Here is a 15,388-nt window from a genome sequence, read left to right as displayed (position 1 = left end):
ACAAGAAAACTTACAGTTGAACGTTACTTCCAGTCTTCCGCAGTCGTGATTTGGATGTTTTGGGTCGCCGACGCAAACGTCAATAGCGAAAACCTTTCCTCGTTCCGTTGTGATGCTTACATTCCTTCGAAGTTTGATTAAAATAAATGATTCGTCTGAAACAATAGTTTTAATTGTTTTCATTTTCGAAACATCATTATACCTATGTCAAAAAACTCTAAGAATGTCGTGCAAAGTAGTGTATAATCCAATATGATATTTTCTTAATAAAAACACAACTCATATACTGAACAAACAATATTATGTATCCTTTAAATTCGAATTATTTACTAAAATTTTGATAAAATCGCGTCTCTAGCATTTCATGACGATAAGTTAAATCAGTAAAAATTATCGAAGCACGTACCGACAAAGCATGTGAGCGGATTGTTGCTATTGTCAACTGTGCACGTGTAGTTGAGAGAATCTCCTTCAGCGTCCATCGCCCTCTCGGTTATCAATGTCATCCCCATAAACACCGTTGACTGATCAACGTCTCTTTTCAACGTGCCTGTGATAAAACGTACACTAAACAGACCTATCAAAAGAATTACGCCTTCTGATATTGATGAAAGTTACAATAAACAGCCTCATACGCGTGTTTGGGCATCATTCCTGCGATAAACGGTACACTAAACAGTCCGCTCAACGTGTTTGTGCATCGTGTAGGGTATGAAAAGTTCAATAGACAACCTGGTACACGTGTTTGGGCATCATTCCTGCGATCAACGGTACACTAAACAGTTCGCTCAATGTGTTTGTGCATCGTGTAGGGTATGAAAGGTTCAATTGACAACCTGGTACACGTGATTGGGCATCATTCCTGCGATAAACGGTACACTAAACTGTCCGCTCAACGTGTTTGTGCATCGTGTAGGGTATGAAAGGTTCAATAGACAACCTGGTACACATGATTGGGCATCATTCCTGCGATAAACGGTACACTAAACAGTCTGTTCAACGTGTTTGTGCATCGTGTAGGGTATGAAAGGTTCAATAGACAACCTGGTACACGTGATTGGGCATCATTCCTGCGATAAACGGTACACTAAACAGTCTGTTCAACGTGTTTGTGCCTCGTGTAGGGTATGAAAGGTTCAATTGACAACCTGGTACACGTGATTGGGCATCATTCCTGCGATAAACGGTACACTAAACAGTCTGTTCAACGTGTTTGTGCATAGTGCCGGGTATGAAAGGTTCAATAGACAACCTTGTACGTGTGGTGTTTGTGCAATCGATCCAGGTATTTACGGTTCAATAAACAACCTGGCACTCGAGTTTGTGCAATCAATCCAGGTTCAATATTGCATTTGTGCATCGTGACTTGGATGAAATGTACAATAAACAGCCTGAGCCAATTGTTTATAAATTGGTCCCTGGAGGAATGGTAATATAAACTAATTCAAACCGGTTTAATCTCCCCATGTGTTTTTTGCCTTGTTTTCCCGATAAGGTGACCTCATATTTATTCAGTTTCCGTATTTGGTTTGTTTTAAAGTTCTCCGTGTTATAAGTTTGTAAGTTGTGTCATTTTATAATAGAATAGCTCTGGGTCTGGTTTAATGAAAAACTACAAAACCTGACTGTAGTCGTTTGACTGTGTGGTCGACCGACGCTCGTCGGCCGCCAACTGACAACTCGCCGCGTTCAAGAAGCAAGTTGCCGCGACTGCTGTCGCACGACGGTGTGGTCAGTCGACTGCGGTCGTGGTAGTTGCTATTTTTAGGAAAATTACCACTTCCGCCATTAAAATCCGACGGCGAAATCACAAGCGAAAAATGGAAGGCGAAGACAGCAACACTGCTGGAGGAAAAGCACGGGCCATTGGTGACCGAGGTTAATTAGCGGAAAAAGTGGCAGGAGACTGTGGCAGCCATAACGCGTGTTGCGTGGTGTTGAGGACAGCAGACACATGTAAAAAAGCTACGTGACATAAAGAGGAATGCACTAGACTGCGACGGTGCCAAGACTGGGTACATACGCTAGAAGTCCATACAGTCTGCGACGGTGCCAGACAGTCTCTCAGACAGGCAGGGCACATGCAGGAGACTCCCAGACAGTCTGCGACGGTGCCAAGACAGTCTCCCAGACCGGCAAGGCACCTGCAAGAGACTCCTAGACAGTTTTCGGCGGTGCCAAGACCATTTGGGCTTCTGCAGGAGACCCCGACACAGTCTACGACGGTGCCTGAAAGTCTTCAAGACAGGCGATGCACCTACATGAGACTCCTAGACTATCTGCGACTGTGCCAAAACCGTCTGGACACCTGCAGGAGACTCCCAGACATTCTGCAACGATATCATGACCGTCTGGACACCTGGAGGAAACTCCCAGACAGTCTGCGACGTTGCCAGCCAGTCTTTTTAATCGGCGGGGCAGATGCAGGAGACTCCGAGACAGTGTGCGACGGCGGCAATATTGTCTGTGAACCGGTAGGAGACTCCCAGACAGTCTGTTACGGTGCTAATGCCGTCTAGGCACCTGCAGGAGACTCACAGACAGTCTGCGACGCTGCCAGAAATCTACCAGACCGGCGAGGCACCCGAAGGAGACTCCTAGATGGTCTTCGACGGTGCCAGGACCGTCTGATCAGCCGCAGGAGACTCACAGGCAGTGCTAATAGTCTCCGAGACCGTCAGGGCACCTTCGGGAGAATCCCAGACAGTCTGTGACGGTGCGAGTAGCGTCTTGGCACCAGCAGGATACTTAAAGATGGTCTGCTACGGTGCCAATAGCGTCTCGGCACTTGCAGGAGACTTTCAGACAGTCTTTGCCGGTGCACGACAGTCTCTCAGACCGGCGGGGAACCTTTAGGAGACTTCCGGAGAGTTTGCGACGGTGTCAAGACCGTAAGAACACATACAGGAGATTCCCAGACTGTCTGCAAATGTGCCAGACAGTTTTCCAGACCGGCGGGGCACATGCAAGAGACTCCCATACATTCTACGACGTGCCAAAATCGTCTGGGGAACTTCAGGAGACTCCCAGACAGTCTCTAACAGTGTCCGACAGTCTCTCACTCCGTCGAAAACAGTGTGGGAATGTCCTGCAGGTGCCCAAACGGTCTTTGCACCGTCGCAGACTGTCTGGGAGTCTCCTACAGGTGCCCCTACGGTTTGGGAGACTGTCTTACACCGTCTGGGAGTCTCCTGCAGGTGTCCTGACGGTCTTGGCACCGTCACAGACTGTCTTGGAGTCTCCGGAAGGTGCCCAGCTGGTCTGGGAGACCTTCTGAAACCGTCACAGACTGTCTGAGATTGTCCTACAGGTGCCAAGACGATATTGGTACCGTCGCAGATTGTCTGGGAGTCGCCTGGCACGGGTTTTGGGTGCCGACAAAGCGTCAAGCGACGAGCAGTCGTGGTGTGAGGGGTGGACTGCGGTCACTCGACAGTATGTCGAACAACGCGCGGTCGACTGACGATCTTCGCTCTCTATTAATCCCGGTTATAGTCGCACGACGATTATTCGCTGGTACATTCATAGTCGCCGTACCATGGTCGCTATCATTAAACCGGACCCTGGGCTAAGTGTGATGTTTTGACCTCCATAAAACCGATTTATAATCCCAGCACTTTTGCATAGACCGATAGAAGGCGATGACCTCAGTTATTTTTCATTTTGTGCGCTTGTTATGTACGTGTGTGTCATGTCCGGTGTGTTTGTGTTTGTTTGTCACCTTGTTTTGGCATTTGGTTCATTTCCATGAATGTAAGACCGCATTGCGTTTTAAGGGTTTTGAAGTTTAACTTAAAGTATATATTATATAGGTTTTACTAAAATTAATAATCATAATTTAAATACACAGTTAACAAAAATGAAATTAAATATATCCACGTAGTTACAGTTAACAAAAATAAAATTAAATATATCCACGTACTAGTTAACATATTTTTACACAAATAACATGATCCGAAATCGGGAAAACGGCTTTGTATTGCAATCGGTTATCAATGGCTTATAAACACCACGCACAAGCCTTCCAAACAGATACGGTTTTGAGCATTTTTATGGTTTTAATACAGCCGATCGTCGATAATCAATAACTTTGGCGTAAATCTTGTTTTGTAGACTGATCATAATATAAACCTGTTAATGTGGTCAAGGTCGGCCCAGTGTTTGGGATGACATCGATGGAAAGGTTTCCAGTATCGCCGTCCCCCAGGCTGTCGACGCACCTTATCGTGATGGTGTATGAAGGCTCTACCAGCTGCCGTTCTGTGTTGGTTCCTGCGACATGGTTCTTGATGACGTATACTGCAAGATAAGTTATTATGTTGTTTTTTGTGTGTTTTTTTTGTATTGCGCTGCTTTGTTAACATGTAGGTTTTTGTAAGTTTTACTGAGCTTTTATATAATCAACTTAATATAAGCAAATGTGCAATATATTAATAATATGTGCTGGGATTTAATATGACAGATGCGGCAAAGCTTTTACAATATACTAGTATATGTTTATAAAAAATTTCCTTTTCACTTACTTCCAGAGCCTTTGAAAGTTTCATCAATGTAAAATGGTTTGTTTTCATCTGGATTTGATACAGAGCAAAGCACGTCGTCGTCAGGATTTCGGTCATATGTTTCTATGGTGTACAACAACATGTTGGTGTCTTCATCCTCCAGTATTTTCACTGGGCTCGCGTTTGGTAGATTGGTAATATTCAAAGGCTGTAACATGCAGGACACCATTATTAGTAGTCATTAATTTTAAATGCACTATTTCTTATATTTCGAACTCAAATTAATTGTTTATATGATGGTCACTAGAATACGAACGCAATGTAACACGAAAGCTACACTGGCAAATGTAAGGGCCAGTAGAAAGCTATCCGCATAGTCATAGAATAGGCGGAACGTTCGTTTATTGACTTGCAAGACCTTTCTTTGTCAACTATTTATTTTTTTGCAGGTAGAACAATTAAATACAATGTAACTATTGTCGCATTTGTAAGCATACTCGAACAGTATTTATAAGTATGTTGTTGTGTGATTATGCAAAGATTCAAACAGTTATTACACAACCGTTTAAGACATAAGACAAGATTAGATGAAGTCTCGGCTTTATCCTATAGTTCGTTATTTATTCAAACAAGAAGATACTATTACGATCAATTTTTTTAACCGGACTACATTTTTTAATTAATTGCTGAACCCCGTCTGAGTTTTGTTATAATTATGGCCATAACCACAGTTTATGTATGCATTTAAATATATAAACTTACGTAATTGACGTATGTAACGTGGAGAAACAAAGGACAGACGGAATAGGTGCCACAGGAATCCACATCTGTCACAAACGCGTTCAGGACATAGGTGGTAGACGGGTACTTAGCGGGTATCTTAGAGGTGGTCCTTATTAGACCTACGTGCAGCACCAAAAATACGTGGATTCAATAACAATACTATTATTATTATAATAATTATTATTATAATTAGTATAGTTATAATTATTATTATTATTATTATTATTATTATTAATAATAATAATAATAATAATAATATTAATAATAATAATAATATTATTATTATTATTATTATTATTATTATTACTATTATTATTATTATTATTAGTATTATTATAGTATATATAAGTATTATTACAAGTCTATATGTCTTTTTATTATTTGCACTATTATCATCTTCTTCATTAATATCATATTATTATCAGAATAATAAAAATACCGTGGATTCATTTAATTTCGTTGAGATTTATAAATTCCATGGAATCAAATAATCTGATATATTCGTTGATTTTTTTTATAATTTCTTATATACACACTGGGATATAAATGTCAATTATAATAAAATTAAAATAAATAAACAATAATATTTTGTTATATTATGTTATAAGACCGTGTATTTTTTATGAACACAACATTTTTGAAATATATTTCTCATCACACATAAAACACATAAACATACATGCTTGCTTATATTTAGTACTTGAGAATGCTGTCGTCAATATTGTTACATTAGAAGAAGCAGTTGCAGTACACCATCATAATATATATTAGTAATCAAATTAAATAAAACAGCATATAGTTGTAAAATCAATGTTTTAATAAATAACAGTTATACATGTAGACAGCATACCCGTAGTTGAGTTAATTTCGAACAGGTCCGGGTGTTTCGTTGTCAATGAATACTCCAATGCCTGGAAGGAGTTGGGATTTGTAACCAAATTCTGGACATTGAAAATCACGCTGCTTACAGCCAGCTCGGTGTCATTGGTCACAGAATCTGATGAACATTCTGGGGTTGTACCGCAGTATTCTGTCAAATATACAGATAGTGATACAGATCCCTTTGAACTAATTTAACAAATCGATCGGATGTGGGTATTAAAAACTGTGGTTAAAGCAAATAATGTTTATCACAAATTTGCCTTTCCAATATCCGACACTCATGCAGGTTAACAATGAAACATTATATAAGGCTTGGTTCTTAACTGGAGTTTTTTTATTGAGCAAGTAACACATTTTTTCACTTAATAATAAATATCTTTATTAGAGTCTCCTCGTGGTTTCACATACATACAACAATTATTTTTTACAAACAAGGTTAACAATGCCATTCATATTTGAATTATAAGAGACTATAAAGTAAGCATTAAAATACATACAATAAAACTTATTATTAAAACAAGCATATGCAGTGCCTTTACACTGTACGTGTCCCTGTCTAAGACTAAAACATCCTGTTAAAGCACATAAAATAGTTTAGTTAAATATAAAACCATCATATATTTATACTAAGATAAAATAATATAAGACAAGCTAAAATGTGCCATGCAAAGAAATGTTATATACAACAAACGATGAAATTTGTATGTACATCAATATTAAAACTATCTATACAGCTTTCCATTTCTACTTTTTAAAATTAGGAAGCAGGTTTTGGCAACATCTCGAACAATTGCATTGGTGGAGAATAAAAATCAAAATTTATCACAGTCAGACAGTTGACTAAAGTTGCTATTATATGCATTGGCCTTCATTAATAGAAAGTTTCGTTCACTTATATATTCTGGACAGTGTATGATAACATGTGCTTCGTTTTTTATAACATTGACACAAAACGGGCATGACCTTTCCTCCACTAGCTGGCGGATATATCTACCAGTTTCTATTTTAAGTGGAGCAACTCCAAATCTAAATTTAGCACTTATGTTCTTTGTGATTCAACGTTCAAACATGTCAAATGCAAATCTTGACATTTATTGTAGTACTTAAGTATTAAAAGCTATGGGATTATACCTTTTAATTCCACGGTCAGGTAGTCGCATATTTCGTTTCGACGATCATGACCACATATTTGTATCTTGTATGTCTTGTTTTTCGGCGTATCATACAAATATGTTGTCAATGATATGTTACCGAGCTGATCTGAAAACAAAATTACAAATAAAAAATACACATATATAAAAATATTTGTTTAAATAAACATGTCCATGTTATATCTGAAAAGCCGAATATGGAAAACACGGTCTAGTTGAACGTAAGATTGGGCGAAATGGTCGGCTAGGAAACGGTCATTTAAACACCAGGGTACGTACCAAAGACTTGTATGAATCAGTGTTTTTGCAAGTAGAAATGGTACAATATACTAACTTAATCCAAACAAAAGGACAAGAACAGACAGAATTGTCATATACATGTATTTGTTTTGAATAACAGCAAAAACGCTCAAAATACGTTCTTAGTGACAAATCTAAGCTAATGTTTGCATATTTGCATTTGAAAACTAGTGACTCAATACACCCATTTGATATACCCATTTGATTATGGGAAAATTATCAAACATATTTTACTGTAATAGTTTCCGCTGGGGTCGCCTTTAAAGTAGGTCACAGGTAGTCCGGTTTCCTCTTGAATGAAAGTGTACTCGTAAGTGAGATTCTCGTTCTCCTCGTCACTGTACATTGTTGAGAAGATGATGTCATGTTCGCTGCCTTCTCGGAGATTGATTGCGATCTTCTCTGCAAAATCAAAGCTTTTGCATTTATAAACTTCTATATGTTTCGATGCAACATTCCATTTTATTGAAAGTAGAATATTGTAATTAAACTCAACTCTAGCACTAGAAATAGGATGTGCTTTTTGTATGTATATACAAATATATATTGGAACACACTTGGTAAATTCCTAAACGTGGGAGCCACGTTATGCACGGGATAGAACGAGAAGTTTCGGTTATCCTCGGCCCCATATCGTCCCTGCATCGTATTGACACTTGGTACCACTGGGTCACGTTGTATGTCATGCAGCCCGTGTGTTTCGGACAGGTGTAGTTTTCCCGCTTGAATCCACAGGGCGGGTTGTACAGGGAGTTTGGGACGATACACTGTCTCTTGTACAGCGTGTAGGCTGGTTTTGTTAAAAAGCAAATTTACAGAGAAATTTTACACTGTCTCTTGTACAGCGTGTAGGCCGGTTTGGTTAAATAGCAAATTTACAGAGACAATTTACACTGTCTCTTGTACAGCGTGTAGGCTGGTTTGGTTAAAAAGCAAATTAACAGAGACATTTTTATGTGCATTTGGATTAAAGCGTATTGTTTGCATAGACATTTGGATTTGTAAAGAAACTAGTAAAGAAATCTCTTATTGAAACAAATGGACATTATTCTGGAAACAGAGACAATCTTATTTCAAATAGACATTAGACGAACGGAAGTCTCATGACTGGTATATGTTAAGTGTTTTAAACAACTTATTAAAACGAGACTGCTAACGTCGGTAATAAGAAAGCATATACATAAAAGGAGTATCACATATCACGTATGTTATTTATTTACCGTTTTCAATATGAGTTTGTAGACAATGTAGTGCCATACTCACAGTTCCATCTTTTCGGATTGTTAGGATCCTCTTCCAGTTCAAACAGCTCCATGTCGTTCTCTCCCCACTGATCGAACACGTGTTCAATCCAGCACGTGGAGTTGTCCTCAAGCTCGTGGCCGTCCGAGGGTCTAAAGTTATGACGGGTTACGTTTTTGATTGTTTTTTATTTCATGTTGTACACAACGGAAGGCTGATATGACATATATATGTCATATACTAATATAGGTAATAGTAAAAAAATGTCATATTATGTTTTGTATTTCGATGTGAATCCATAGTAAATAAGAAAATTGCAAGTGGTTTATTTGTTGCATTTTTCGCAAATGTTCACATCGGCTAGAGAAAGCATTAACATAGATATGGTTAACACAACATATGTTTAAGACGTAAACAAGATTTTTGATTTCGTGTTTGATAATTTACAAGTATTTTTTGCACATTTGTTGTACCGAATACTCTTTGCTTACCATGTACCAGAAATTGTGTAGCTTATTTCTGTCTTTAAATAGTACCAATTAAATTGCACTATAATTTTTCAATATTTATGTGAAAAGAATCACATATAGTCTTAAATAGACACCTTTTTATTTCGCACGTTACTTTGTTCATAGTATTATTATTTAATATAATTTAAATTATTTAAAACATTTTTCTATTAATATAGACACGAAAATAGTCGCGAAACATTACACAGTAATGCAAATAATTATTTAAAATTATTTGTTGCACATAAAGGCCTACATATCCATTCAAAATGACCATAGATGAAACAAATATTGGAAGAAATAGTACACGATAAGAAGCTTAATTGTGGCACACGATACAGGTGGTTATACTTAAACTGTTTATATATATATATATAATTGATACCTATCATTATTGTAGTCATACACTTCCAGATGGTGCAGAAGCGTCTCCTCGTCAGTGTCTTCGTGTAACGTCATTTCCGCTGGCAGACTACTGATACGAGGCACCTGAAACGTTAGTTCTGTCAATCACCAATTACGCTGATAGTAAGTACTCAGGGCGAGTTAAAAAAATAATAACATATATTTGGTTTCTTCAGTATGCCAATGGCCTCGACATCGAATGTATAATTTATCATTGTTCAAGTTTACAAAGCATACCAAAAAGCGAGTGTGATAATGACCTTGTAGTGCGTTTTTAAAACACTTTTGTTTGCTAATTAAATGTGCACATTTATAAAACTCTTCTAGATTTGAGTTTTCAGATAAATATGATATAACAAAGCCTTCAACTCACACAAATGCCAACTTTGTGTTTAGAATAGATGTATGCCCCTTTTAACACTTTTCGATATGCGTACAAGTACTCTTCAATGTATGTTCTTGCCCATTTACGTTCGCATATAGCAACGTTAATTTCAACAAGGTCGTACAGTAGAAATGCAAACTTCAGATACTACAATAATTAATACACATACCCAGTTCGTATACCATATTTTGACGTCAATTTGACACGTGGTGGTGTAGCACGATTCGGAGTTGCCAACAGTCACCGTCATGATGTAGGTCTTGCTTGGCCACGCGGGCCAGATACTGATGTTCCGTGTCAAATATATTTCTCCTTGATTAACAAAATATAATATGTATTTATTTATCGTAAAGTATATATGGCATAAAGTGGAGCTGTTAACTCACGTATGCAAAATATTTATTTCAAAACCACCTGTTAATTGTACACATTTATTGCAATTGTTTTTATGTGAATACGGCGATATCTTATTAAAAATAATTGAGAATTATGTTTTGTAATAGTATATTACGTTAGCCAGTATCTTAAAAACTTTTCAATTAATTATATTAATTAGTATATAAAACAACGTTTTACCGGTTAATGGATCTATGGTAGCTTCCTCAAAACCACCATTTTCTAGCGCCCATGTTAGTTGCGACCACGTATTTCTTTCGAAAAAGAAATCCAACTGATACTATTTCAAGTTTGCAAACAAATTCATAAACAATATAAAAATAACACATCAAATTATGCAATAAGAGATGAACAAGCATATGCAACACATCTAAGTTATCTATATAATAGAATTCAATTACATCCAAAGGATATATGCTAGTAAAGCGTAACTATCTTTACTACACACATGTTGTTTAATTGAAATATTCAACAAAGGCATTTTCATATGAAGTTTCCTGTATATATAAAGCTCGTAAGGGTGAACATATTATTTGTGTCAATATATAACTGAGTTACAAGAAAGAGTATCTTTGTTTGGGATAACATAACTTAACAGTTAAAAAGAGATGCTTAATGTTAATAGAACTTTAAAGTTTACATACGTAGTGTCAAATGAAATTAAAGCTTCACGTTTAATCTACAGAAATGGTTACATTAATGAATAAGGTAAACACTTTAAGTATAACATAATTACATGTAATTTTGTGATGGAAAAATATTTGAGAAATATAAAAAAGAAAAACAATCCAGAGTGTAAAAACAAACAAGGTGTAAACATCGTATTAACAGACGAAAAGCGTATGGGGAAACAATACTATTTGCATATAATTTTATTTTATGACACATAAATCAAGCAAATAATTTTATTCTTGGAACGAAACGCTATCAATTGAATTTTTTCTCAAATTATCAAATATATCTTGTGTATTCCTGGGTTCTTGTTATGCTTGGAATGCATCTATTAATTTTACAATTTTATAAGCATAGCTAAATAAACAAAATATGTATGGCTCAAGCAGACTTTGTTATATATCCAATTCCCTGAATAAATGTTCTTAATTGTCCTATCTTTGTTTGCGAAATAAACAGAACTGATAATCAGTAAATTTCTTTATTTTATTTAAAAGACTATTTGATTTAAGTATCCTGCAATTAATCTGTATTGGAACCCCTGAACCCTAACATACTTGTTTCTACAAAAGAGTAGCTGAAATATGCAATTCCATACCTTTTATCATTAAATATGGCATTGAGTTTTGTAAACCATTTCTCTTTTACTGATGTGATGTGTTTTCATTATTAATATTAAGATTGCGTGAAGTCTTTTTGTACAGGATTCTTTTTTCAGCATAAGTTATAATAAGGGGGCAAAAAGGGTTTGATATTTGCTGAGGAGGGCAAGATATACAACATTTTTTCACAAATATATCTATTGCAAGACTCTAACTATACCTGAAATTCAGGAAGAGGTTTTTAATGTTAAATAATATTTAATTTGTATATGTATTATATTATAAAAATGGTTTTTTTTATACATGTCATAACATGCTATATTATATTCACCTAAAGTCAGGAAAGTGGTAGATGGGTTGTGGGTAGATCATCTTGAACAGGGAGTTGTTGGAGCTGTGTCCTAGAATGCCGTGGGTGTCCCAGAGATCCAGGATCTCCTGATCCGTGCAGTTCGGAGTCTGGTAACATGCCCCTATTTGTCGACGATATCAACATTTTTTTCATGGAACACTAATACCAAGGAATGACTTTACAACGTTGCTTTAAAAATCAAAATATGTATCCTTATTTATAGCAGAATGTGTTTTTTTCTATCTGTGCACTCATTATCAAATGCAATAAACGAACACAATATTCACTATTTCTGATCGGTTTCATGTAAACAGCATGCCTGATACAATTTAGGTAAAAGGTGAAGTATGCACTGCCATCATTGTTTAAAGTGATTGATTTATAATTGAAATATCACTAGCTTTGCGTTAATAATCTTATCATTATCTAATACATACAGTCAGCCTTATGCACACATAATAACTTACAGAGGGTGATATCGAAGTTTTCACAATGTTCAAAACCACGACGATTGATCACACAGTTGGTCATGTTAAAGGAATAAGAAAATTGGTCTGTCAATGGTTCAGCCACCTTTATATATCCGTTACCTATACAAAAGATGATACTTCATATATTCACGGCACTATTTGATCCTTTGTTATCAGTTATAAACCATATACTATTGCTAGTTTCGTTGAATAATACATCAATAAAGAAGTCATCTTAAAAAAAGGTCCAACCTCACTTAAGCAAACTAAGCATTTCTGGTAATCAATTATCATAAACAATTAGTTATGTTCCAGAAAGATTAGTCCGAAACCAACTCGTATATAAAATGTTCCAAACGATGTTCTACAGTAGGTACCATGCTATGTCATATTTCAGAATACTGGAGTTGGATATACATTTTCGTTTCCTCCAATCGTTTTTCAAAAGGAGATTTGTGTATATACACACACACACCACGGTTCATAACCAAAACGCGCAATCTCAAAGCGACACATTTTTAAGACAAGCTTAAATTTACAAAAAAAGAATTATACTTGTGTCTAGTGTGAATAGTTGTTTGTTGTGGATCCAAGATGGTCTTGGTTCAATTGTTGTGTAATATGTAATGTTGTCATTGTCATCTTCTTCCTCAATTGGATTTGATATCATCTTGTTGATCACTGTTCCCACGAAGGAATTGTTTTTGAACACGTTTACGTGTGTTCCTTCTATAAACACATAACATGAGATATGTTCTGTTGAAAAAAGTACTGAATGAATCGCTCATATGTATTACTACATTATAAGAGTGTGTAACTAAATAACAAAGGAGATTGTTTCTGACATTTCAATTTGATGCGCACATACTTGGTTTTATTATGCTGTATATTGTATTCGTACTTTTACGATTGCTAGAAGTGTACAAACAAGAATTAGTAACTTTTTTGTACACAACCTATTGATATTATTTATACCAACACATTGGGTTGATGTAAACACGCTTATAATTCATAACTATAAAACTTTCTATTTACATTTAAGTTTGAATAGACAAACTATCGTATAGATGTGTATTTGTTATCTAGTATAATGCTTTTTTAAATTTACAGTTAAATACGCCAGGGCCCTTAGCTTTAGCACACCATTTAGCTGAAAATTAAGAGATAGACCTAGACTCAAGAAAAATACTACAGAGTTTAAATATGGACCGACTTCATTCAAAATTGTTCAAAATGAAGAGCACTTACAATTACAATTTTAAAATTAACGTCTTAAATAGTTTGTATTATTAACCCAAAAACTCTAATATATACTGGGTTTGCATCACACGTATCTTAGTCGCGGAAAAAGGAGAACGTCATAATGTTCATTTTGAAGTTCCTTACCAGCGTAATAGAGTTCCGGTACAACGTCCTTGTAAAATGAAAGAGAGGATGTATTTATACCATGACCACTTGTGAAGTTGCCGAAATTGTTGTAGTTAGTCTTCACACAATCCACGGTGTAATGGTAACTCTCATTCTCGTTAGCACAGAAGTCCGCTATATAACATGTCTTACACAGCGGAACCTTGCATTGTTTCTTGTAAACCTCATGCTCGGGCTCTGAAAGATAATTTGACGTGTAAATAACTTGTAAACATATTGTTAGGTGTACTATGCCATACTTTACATCTTACATCCAAACATTGGACGTATGCTTCATACTTTGTTGTTCGACATGGTTTTACCGATACAAATATTTAAGATAAAACGCAAAATAAGTGAACAAACTGACGTTTGGAACATGTATTAGGTTTTTTTTAGTTCCCATATCAGGATTGTCAGAAATTAAGGTAAATGAATTATGTTTTGAATAAAGAAAAGTATGATTGGTAAAATGACTGACAAGTGACAGGATCAAACTTTGTGACAACTATCTGCTTATGTTAAGAAAATTGAAAGTAGCGAGCTTCAGCGTTTTGTTGTGTTTTTCTGTATCTCTTTGGCGCAAGTAAATACATTTCTTATAGGCTAAACACTTTCCTCTTTCTGTAGACAGGAGATACGACGGCGAATAACGAAATAAAAAAAAAATGAAAATAAGCATGGTAATGTTGATAAATATACAATTCACACCAACCGAATTATAGGATAAAATAATAACACATGTGTATGAAACTGTAATTATAATATACGCAAAAAACTAATAATCATAAGTGTTAGTTATCCTTTTAAAACTGCGCATGTACATAAAAGCGGATCACACTCGTGACTTAATTCTACACATAGGTCCTGATTTGACTTAAGCCCAAACGTAAAATCTTTAATTTGAAACTCACCAGCAATGCGAAAGAAATTGTAATCGTCTGTGACACGGCAAGAGTCGCAGTCGTGTGTTTCCGAACAGGTATAAATTCCATGACACGTGTACGTGATGTCACACGTGCCAGTGACTCGCCACAGCATCTTCACTCTGTCGGTATTTTCATGAAGCTCTACTATGTCCGGACTATTTTTGATCGACGTATGATCTACATGTGACATAGCATGACACATAATTGTACAAGGAATTACACGTTTTACAAATTGACTGCAGTCAGTAATTCAGAACGCATATCCACAGGTATGAATATTACACATTTTTGATCGGTTGTATTAAGGAAATAACGTGAATGAGCTCTTGAACGTGGTTAACTTAACATTTACCATTAAGCTAACTGACAATATATTTTTTTTAAATACACACGTAAAACTT

General features: G+C 36.1%; 1 protein-coding gene across 1 annotated transcript; it reads right to left on the bottom strand.

The window, feature by feature from the left end:
- Window positions 1–380: 380 nt before the first annotated feature.
- LOC127852420 (uncharacterized) lies at window positions 381–15,099 on the bottom strand. Its single transcript, XM_052386375.1, has 12 exons — window positions 14,973–15,099; window positions 14,038–14,256; window positions 9,755–9,872; window positions 8,882–9,012; window positions 8,282–8,408; window positions 7,853–8,034; window positions 7,299–7,427; window positions 6,136–6,315; window positions 5,265–5,404; window positions 4,524–4,710; window positions 4,132–4,299; window positions 381–550 (listed from the first exon to the last, which is right to left on the bottom strand). The coding sequence occupies exons 1-12, from the start codon at window positions 15,097–15,099 to the stop codon at window positions 381–383; spliced, it is 1,878 nt and encodes a 625-aa protein (XP_052242335.1).
- Between the last annotated feature and the right edge of the window lie 289 nt (window positions 15,100–15,388).

The sequence above is a fragment of the Dreissena polymorpha genome, chromosome 12 (genome assembly GCF_020536995.1).
Source record: "Dreissena polymorpha isolate Duluth1 chromosome 12, UMN_Dpol_1.0, whole genome shotgun sequence".
Taxonomy (NCBI): domain Eukaryota; kingdom Metazoa; phylum Mollusca; class Bivalvia; order Myida; family Dreissenidae; genus Dreissena; species Dreissena polymorpha.
This window is presented reverse-complemented; position numbering and strand designations above follow the sequence as displayed.